Source organism: Phaethon lepturus, unplaced genomic scaffold (genome assembly GCF_000687285.1).
Source record: "Phaethon lepturus isolate BGI_N335 unplaced genomic scaffold, ASM68728v1 scaffold33624, whole genome shotgun sequence".
NCBI lineage: Eukaryota > Metazoa > Chordata > Aves > Phaethontiformes > Phaethontidae > Phaethon > Phaethon lepturus.
The window spans coordinates 4,577-14,092 of record NW_010534660.1 but is presented as its reverse complement, the minus strand read 5'-3'; the positions used below and the strand labels follow the sequence as shown (position 1 = coordinate 14,092).

General features: G+C 40.4%; 1 protein-coding gene across 1 annotated transcript in view; it reads right to left on the bottom strand.

The window, feature by feature from the left end:
• The window catches only part of IL5RA (interleukin 5 receptor, alpha), a gene marked incomplete at its 3' end in the record, with an annotated part of 13,636 nt that extends 5,233 nt beyond the window's left edge, over positions 1-8,403 (bottom strand). Inside the window, exons 1-8 of the mRNA XM_010285595.1 lie at positions 8,322-8,403; positions 6,844-6,989; positions 6,096-6,234; positions 5,430-5,562; positions 5,164-5,354; positions 4,047-4,192; positions 3,269-3,404; positions 2-68 (exon numbers count right to left, since the gene is read on the bottom strand). Of these exons, the coding sequence (XP_010283897.1) occupies positions 2-68; positions 3,269-3,404; positions 4,047-4,192; positions 5,164-5,354; positions 5,430-5,562; positions 6,096-6,234; positions 6,844-6,989; positions 8,322-8,403 (1,040 nt within the window). The remainder of the gene's footprint in view (position 1; positions 69-3,268; positions 3,405-4,046; positions 4,193-5,163; positions 5,355-5,429; positions 5,563-6,095; positions 6,235-6,843; positions 6,990-8,321) is intronic.
• Positions 8,404-9,516: the final 1,113 nt, after the last annotated feature.

Genomic DNA, 9,516 nt, shown 5'->3' with positions numbered 1-9,516 from the left:
TGTGCAGCACGTGGACACACAAAGCACAGCGAGAATCCAGGATACAGGATTCTCCAGTTTGTTTTGCCCTGAATTTCAAGAAACAAAGAAATTAAATTATTTTAGTGCAGATTACTTCAACCACACTCTTACAAAAGATTTCATCAGCTGTTTTATGTGATATATTCAGATCACAAATTAACACGCAAACGATGGAGACTTGGAATCTAGAATTAGAAAAGAATCGCATAGCTTCAAGAACAATTTCCATGACACTGACTTTCTAATTTCAGCAGTAGATTTCTTTTATTTTAATGTGAAGGAGAGAACAAGCCAAGCGGTGTGAGGAGCCAGGCCCACCAGAAGGACGATACGGTCTGTTAGCCGCCATCCCACGACGCGCGGCGCCATGCAGCAAGCAAAGACACTGCCGACAATCTTGGGCACAAGCCGTTTGTTTTTCATTAAACCATGCTTGATTTCTGTTAATCCTTTCTAGCCAGGAACTGGGTTTCTCTGGCTTCCTAAACGTAAAAAAGACATCAAAACCCCCCATTTTTCTTGTGAGCCAGTTGCTGATACATTTCCTCAGGAAGAACCTCTCTGCTGCCTCCGCCTGTGAGCAGACGCAGGTATTTCTGTCAAGGCCATTTTGTGTTTTGAGAAGGCATCGCTCAGTGACCACGACCGTTATTTTGTGCCACATTATGCCACATAACAAAAACATTTGCGTTGAACTGGGTTTTCAAAAGGCTGCCGAGTCCATGTGTGCCTACGATAACGACCTGTCCTATGCATCACGGCGTCAGCACTGCCATTCCCAGGCAACTGAAAGGCCACAAATCAGCCAGCAGCAGGAGCGCTGGGTTTGTCGGTGCCGCAGACAGAACAACATTCAACTGTGGCCAGGTTTGTTTCTGAGACATGAGGAGCTGGGCGTGCTGCCTCCACCGACGGCCGCAGTTGCGTGGCAGTCCCTGAGAGCAGCGCCTGGATGACGCCGTGAGCAGGCCCGTGTGATCCGTCCTGCGCCTCCGTACCGCCCCGATGGGGGTAGACAGTCAACCTTGCCATTACAAACAGGGTAGGATGGTTTGCCTTCAGGGTTACTACTTTTCTTTCAAGAAAGTAAGATTTGGGATGTAACTGTCAACCCAGCTGAGCTATGCCTCACGTAAATCTCGATGACCAGGGCAGCAAGCTGTAGAAAGCGGTTAAGTCCCATAAACCAATTTTAATCTTTCCAATGTGAAGGCTGGGAAGTGTTTCCATTTTCCAAACAAAAAACGGCAGGCTCCTAAGTCTCTTCCATCTTATGTCAACTGGTGATGGCCCCAAAAAGGCAACATCAGGCAACACTAAGTCTCACTGCAACTTGCAGTAAGATGCAGGCGAAGCAGCAATTGCTGTGGCTGTGGGGACCCGGCGCACTCCTCCTCGGGCTTCCGTCCGAGACGTGCCCAGAGGTACCAGCCCGGCCCTGCGCACCGCCGCGAGCCAGCACGAACACGGGCACATGCCTAGTGAGAGGTTTCCACGTGATACGTGAAACAGAGGGAACAGATGACACTTCCTCAGAGCCACCGAGCAAGTTAACAGCAACACTAATGGCTGGCTGAAGTCTATACTGAAACCCAAGAATTTATGCAGCGACATGTTGTGTCAATGAACTGCAACAAGGCTCTAAAAACCCCTCTTCATAAGAAAAACTGAAGTGGACCTGTCCTTGGATATTTTTGAGACTAAAGTAAATTTTGAGGAAGACTAACTTTTTTTTTTTTTTACCATCACAATAAATTTTCCACATTTGATACGTGCAATGCGTGAGTAGAGGTGTCCATAAGGGCGATGTTTCCAGGTTCCGCAATCATCGTCACGCTACGCAGCAGAGATAGCTCCAAAAGTGCTTCAGCTGACATACAGAGGCCCTCAAATCTTTCAGCCTTGCTGGGAGAGCAGAATCGGGACAGCACAAATGTACTGTGAGGTACTTCTCAGCCCCAGACCTGACCTGTGGACCTTTTCAACTGGGAACCCTGGCAGTGGCTGTTCACAGGTACCTACAGCTTCAGAGATTTGGTGGTATCAGGCTGCTGTGCGTAGTTAATGAGGGTGTCCAGCCCACTTGGCTACACTAATTACTTCATCTAGCTTTGTTTGACTGTCATGCTTCTAAATAACCCTTTAGTGACAGCTGGTATCAAGGTGCAGTTTTACAATGCCCGCATTGGCTGCGTTTCACAGGGTTTGACCACCACAGCCCAAGGAAAGAAAACGGAATTGGGTTTCAGTTCGTAACAAAGTTGGAGGATTGCTGCTACCGGGCGGGCAGTCTAGGCCAGTGTTTTTCTCAGGGTATGGGCTCAGAAGAGGTCTACTGGTGTTAAAGTTAATAAACAGGTCCAGTTTTCTGAATTAACGAGGTGTTTGCTCAGCCCCGCCGCCCCGGGTGAGTGGTCGGGCTGCTGAGCCTCTCTTCCCAAGGGCTTGTCAGTGCCACGGAGCCACGTGCGAAGGTCCAGGGGACGTGTTAAGAGTAAGGCAGCAAAACACCCGCAGATTTAGTCACGTTCACGGGCAAATAGATGTAAGAGGGGAAAAAAGTAGTAAACAGGAGAGTGTTAGGGACTGTTTTGGTTGTTTTTTTTGTGAAAACCAGGAAGTTAAGAAACTCAAAAGATAAGAGCAAAGGAGGATGTCTAAGAAGAAACAGTTGATAACGTGCCATGATAAGGGAACTGTTATTTCCAGAAAAACATGTTCAGCAAGCAGGAAATACAGAACAAAGTGGGACAAATTACCATGTTCCAAAGATGCTAAAACCATGCTCTTATTTTCTCCCCTAACATTTAAGAGTTCAGATAGCTCCAGTAAAGTAATAGTTGACTTAATCACTCGTATTAGCTTCCAGCATGAACATCACAATACATGCCAGGGAAACACACGTAAAAATGAAAGAAGTAATGCAACTAAAAGGCCTTACCTAGAACTTTGGCCTTGAGCTAATTTAAAGCAGTCTCTGAAAACATTAGCACATAAAAACAAAACACTATCTAAAAAAAAACTTCATATGTCCAAAAATTTGCTTGGGAGATTTTTTTTTTTATATTTTTAATGAAACACAGATTTAACTCCCCTGGGCATGGCTAAGGCAGTTTCTTCCTTCAAAAACCTATTTTCCTGACTTCTATTTAAATTACTTGGTGTTGTGCATGCTCGTGGTTAGGCAGCATTTGTTTTCCAGCAATGTAATAATATTCATTACAAGACAGAAGCATGTCATTCTTACCAACATAAATAATTTCACTCCAGTCACTCCAAAATCCTCTCATACAACATATGTGACGATTAGCTCTTATTTGTATGGAATACCTGCTGGTAACATCAATCCGCAATCTGAAGTCATTTGAGGATATTTTCAGTATCTGTTAGGAAAACAATATTGTACTGTTATAGATTACTTAAGACTGAACAGTTCAGAAAACAAATCATGCTTATCTTTTTATTTTTTTAAAACTCCTTTACTAGATTAACTGTGAGCATCTGGCCTTGCTTTTGAAGTAAGAAAGACCTGTATTTTTATAGGTGTGATTTCTCTCATAATATGCCGATATTTCAGGGCAAATTCATGAAAGATGCCTCATTTTTGCATTCTTCCTTAAGACACTTAATGCTGGATTTTCAGAATTGTCCATCCTCCTACTGTTCTGAACCCAGATACATAAAACTGAATAACTCAAATTTTTGTCCTTCTTTCCTAGGCCTCCTGGGGAGAGTTTGTTGCAGATATAAATGACATCCAGAGAAAGAGAGAAAAAATGAAAATTGATGAGACGTTGGCTTTGCTGAACCCTAGTCACAAATGGAACATAAGTTTCACCAAAAGTTCATAGTTTCAAAAATGAACTAATAACAGGTTTTATTTTAAATTTCTATAAATTTGTAACATGTCCATGAATACGAAGGATTTTTCACCAGGTTGCATAAAGGCAAATTCTAGTTACATAGGACAGTCAGCTCAGAGACAGGAACGCTATGTAATACTTGGGCATCAGAGAAGCAATTACCTGCTTGTTACCTGACTTCAAGTTGAAGAGGTAAAATTCGTATTCAAAACATTCTTTAACGAAAGGAGAAATTGGCTTCTCCCATGTGGCCAGGAGATCATTTTGCTCTAAGAATACAGTGACATTTCTGGGAACATTCACTTTCTCTACAAAAAAAAAAAAACGTACTGGTAAGTTCTTTATAGAGCAAAGTTTAAATACTAACAATTGGACCACTTTATAACCTGATAGTGTTTCCAAATAGGACCTATAATCCTTGAATTTATTTCACATTTTGGACAGAAAAGATAAGGATTTAGGAGGAATAACTATATTGGAGAAAATAATTAAGGGAAACAGTTTTCAAAATCCACTTAAAAGTTTTGGAAAACTAGATTACTGAGGTGGGGAGGGAGAATTTATTAAATTAATTTCAACAGAACAGTTAGAAAAACTTCCTTTCAGAACAAAACCAGATGTAACCAGGAAAGTTACTGAAAACTGGAACAAATTCAAAGGAATGGATCAGCAGCTATTATGGGGGTGATTTCTAAGAAGAAAATATGCCAACTGTTTTATCTTAGAGAAGCCATGTAAAAGGGAAATTTTATCTGTTTATAAAAAAAGTGAAAGGAGTGGAATTAATGAAGGAAAAGAAATTATTTGGGTAGATGATAGACAGTCATGGCTGATATTACCTTTTATTTGACAGTCTAATGCCTTTCTTTAAAAGGACATGGTTATCGTGAACATTACGCATCTTTTTCCTTTTAAAGAAAGGCTGTAAATAAAAGGTAGCAAAAGCTGTACTTGAACGTATATTGACTAAATCAACTGAAAATGAATATCAGAAGTAATGTTTTGGCTAACAAACAGAATAACTAATTGTCTTTTCTAGGTTTTTATTTTTGTCATTCTACAATTTAAAATAAATTATTAAAATCAAATTTAGTTAAAACCATCCATTTCTGTCTTATAATCTCTGCCAATTTCATTCAGATGTCTATGCAAAATCAGCACATACTTTCACCTTCATCAAGAACCATTCAATCCAGTAATATTCTCTCACAAATCTTTCAACAATCCTGCTAGACATTTTTAATTTAGAAAAAAAAAAAAAAAAGATATTTCTACTCACCTATGGCATTTTGGTTAAATAACTGCTGAAAAGGTTTGATGGCAGCATACTTGCTAGACCCATTAATGTGTATTATGATGAGATTGTCAACCCCTTCAGGATCAATATGAGTCACTGAAAATCTGCACTCAGTATTCCTGTTCCACTTATCTTTGATATAATCTTGACATTCTTCAGTGTACGTCTCATACCTAAATTAAAACACTTGTGAGACACGATGCTCTTAACAAAATTAATTGCTGACTAAAACGGGAGAAAACACCAACCTGTAAAATAGAAAGTACTCAGTATCTTCTGGTGCCCCTCGGCCAGGAAGCCAAGTGCAACGGAGGGAAACAGCACTAGAAATGGTGATGCGAGTAACACAGGACAAATTAGTGACTGATGTCTCTGGAGCACCTAGGGAGTCAAGGAATTATAAAGCAGAAAGAAAAATCTTATTACAGAAGTCGTAAGAAATTCTTTGCTAAAACACTTTGATTACAATCTTCAGTTCATTATATGTATGTCTATTGTATCAAATTCTCTTCCTTATCACACAGGTCTATCATTATGGATGGATGAAGATTCCCAAACACCGTAAGTAATGCTGTACCACACACCACCATTATGTACTTCATGTACACCTTGCAATTCAAGGGAACATGATCTCTTAATATTCTAGTGTAGTGTATGAAAGCAGGTTATTTTAGCCCTAGCAAGGAATTTTTAGAAAATTTTGTATGGGTTATCCATGTTGTGCACCTCCAGATTGTACTCCAGTCTCCACAGCAGTAGAGAAAGGCCTGGACTAAATTGTTTTGCAAGATCAGTGTAGCAGGTAGAGGGGGAAATGCTGTATTTTTCAAGTATTAAACCCGTCACCTTTTGAAGTCTAGTCCACAGACCGAGGCAGAACACAAAATTCAGATCTCCCTTGCATTTCTTCTTACCTGGCAGAGGCGGGAGTTCTCCCTTCACCCAGTCACTTCTCATCTGAAGGTCATTATGGAGAAGTAACATCCGAATGTGTGCAGAGAAACCATTGTGAAGTGCAGCTGTCCGGATACTGTGAGTTTTCTTTGTATCATACTTGAAATTAAAAAAAAAAAAAATCAAATAAGCATCACACGTGATGGAAGCTGAATTACAGGACCTGCAAAGACTGATCCAGACCTTGCAAAGAGGCAAACCAGTCCGCTAGCTTAGCTGCTTACATTAAGTGTATAAAGCTAGACAGTACAAATAATCCACTCAAGAAATATATAAGGTTTCTTATTTAAGACAGCACAACCCTTATCTTACCAAAAATTTGTCTATAGCATTCAGCTGTGATGAAACATGATCTGACATTTTAATGATACCTTGGCATTAATGTGAATTAAGTGAGATGACTTGAAGGGGGAGCAGTATCACTTACTTAAAACCAGCATCCAGCTTCCCCTCAGGATGAACGCTGCAGAGATTGCCAATTCCCAGGCTAACCCTTGTCCCAGCAAGAGCTGTAGCCATAAGCATAGCTGAAAGGGAGTCTCTCCAGTGCTCAAAGAAGTATATGCTTATGATATAAGAGAATAAGTCATTCAATATGCCAATTGTTCAAGAGATGTACCACACCTACTGCACCCTGGTTCAATACAATATGTTTAACTTAACAGGAATTTAACCTTCTGAGGATACTGGACTTATTTTTTATCTTACCTCTTCAGGCACAGGGCTTAGGATTTTCACATCATATCTAACAGTGTAGTTTTTTTGTTCTTGATTAGGGTTTGGTTTCCAGTCTAAAAGTACTTGTGCTAATGCAGAGACTGTAAGGGTGAAGTTAACAGGTGGCAAAACCTGAACTGTAAGGGAGAAAACGAAAATATTCATAACAGTAATCCAGTGAATTGCTTAGAGCAATAGCTGTCTATAAGCAATGGGCAATACAAGCAAGTAACTTCATTTCAACATCGTGTTTTCTCCACAGCTTCTTGTAAAGTGTTTCTAATATTTGAAAAGTATACTTAGATAACAACCAAAACTTCATTAAATAAGAGTTGACTTAAAACTTAGCTTAAAAAAATATTTTTTACAATATTTTCAACTTGAAAAATGTTATATTACATTAGGTTTGTCATTTAGGTTCAGATTTTTCAACTTGATCCTCGTAGCCACTGGGCATATGTACTGAAATGGGGCTGATCAAGTGATCAACTGTGTGAACAATTCTTGCCAACATAAATTTGCAGAAGAGCATAATGTGGGGGCTTTCTAAGAGAAGGCTGACAGCCACAAGAAGTTATATGTGAGAGAAGAAACAAAATGATGAACAGAGGAATTAAGCACAAATGGAAGAAAACATAGAAGGATGGGAATGATAATTTAAAATGACACAGCAAGAGGGATTCCTGGAGTTCATATGGAAATGAGAAAGATTTCATGCTGGGGGAAATGTTAGCATATAAATAGCAAGGCAACAAAATAATCAATCTATTCCAGTTCTAGAGTTCTTCAGAGCCTGTCCTCCCTTAATTACCATCTCCAAGGTAGCTGAGGGACATCAGTCCCCACTTCTCCCATGATTTCAACCTTTGATGCCTGCTAGTTCAATTTTCAAGCATGCACCTTGCATTAGGCAAACTGCCTCATGACGGCTCAGAAACCCCTGTCACAAACCATCCTGAACTGCTTCCCTTAAAATGTTTCTCACTGAGGTGCCCACAAAAAATGTCACCATTAAGGTTGTTGATGCGCCAGGATTATGCCAGCGACGCTTTCTGTCGTCATGTTTCTGCAGCTAACTGCAGTTTTGTTCCTGGAAGTAAAATTGCTATCTATCTGGAATAACGCCTTTGCTCTGGCTGGATTAAATTGTTGAATAAACCAGGCCAGGAACTACTTGTCCAGCCCAGAGGGCAAGTGGCAAGCACAACTTGCATCTACATGCCCCATGGTTCTTCCCCCTCAAAGCAAAACAGTCCTTAGGCACTGCCTGGGAGCAGTCTAACTGAGACAGGGTACAACTGTCCCCAGAAGCATGTTCACACAACATGGTCATCTGTGGTCCTGTCCTCGCGGCATGCCATGGACTGCTTTATTCATGTGTAGAATAGTGCATTTGACCAACACAGAGAGGGGCCTTGGTCACCCACTGGTGCTAAAGCTACACACTGGTAGGAAGGAAAACGCCTTACCTCCTGCAGCGTGAGGTACGTTTGGCTGAACCAAGATCGTTGTCCAAAGGAGGATCAGAAAAACTCTCATCATGCTCACCATAATCTCTAGACGGCAAATAGGAAAGGCCAGGTATCAGCATATGTGCCCTGTCACTGTTTTACAGAGGCTGATAGTTAAAAATGAACACAATCCTAAGTGTTAAGCACACAAACCTTGCAGCACAGTATATCTACGTGATCAAAGGAATTAAACTCTTCTCCTTCCCTTGCAGGAAAATGCATCCTGTCATAGCTAATTTTAATACAAGTGCCATTGAACACATCATTTTGCTTCCTTTGCTTTTGCACCCCCTTGGAAAAGCTACTGGTTTCAAACACTGTCATGTGTGGATGTTCAGAGCAGCAGTCATGGACTTACAACATCTCTCCACGGAGAGGAGTGAGTCGGGTTCAGGTATGTTGCCTTTCAGAAGAGTCCCATTTACTCCAAGAACAGAAAGAACCACATTTTTAGCTGTCATTATATATAAAATGGCTACTTACTGGAATTTACTTTCCAGTTTCTACTTCAATAAAGCTCACTAAGGAAGCAGTCTCAGTGCTCACCTCAAGGCTAATTCTCCAGCGTTAATTATTGGGTGTAAGAGAAAGTATTTTGTTTGTTTCTCATTTAAATGAATGACTATTTTTAATGCTTAAAACCAGCATGTTCTTATGCTTCCTACAGACTGCTTCATGAAGTACTGGGAGAAAAAAAAAATGTGTGTAATCATTCATGTATAACCTAATATAAACAACATGGAAATACAGAAGAGCAGCTTTCCAAAATGTTCTTACCGAAGAAAAATACACCCTTTCAGCCCAATCACACTACTTCCCTGGGGCACTACAGCAATTGCTTCTATGGAAAACATAATATTTTCAGATGGTAATGAGCAGAGAAAGCATCTTTAACCCATCAGTTCTCCCTGAACCTCCAATAAATAACCCAGGGACTGGAAGCACTCCAATTGATCACAGTTGGAGGACTTCTGCTATGCAGTAACTATTTTTCAAAATGGTGTATGAACACTGAGTTCGTTAAAATGACACATAATCTACAACACAATGTGTTTCTTAATGTCCAAGTCCACTCGTTATCTATACTCATATTTTGTATGTCTCTTGCTGTTCTGCTAGCCAAAATGTGCACGAGGCTAATTGAACATCTGGA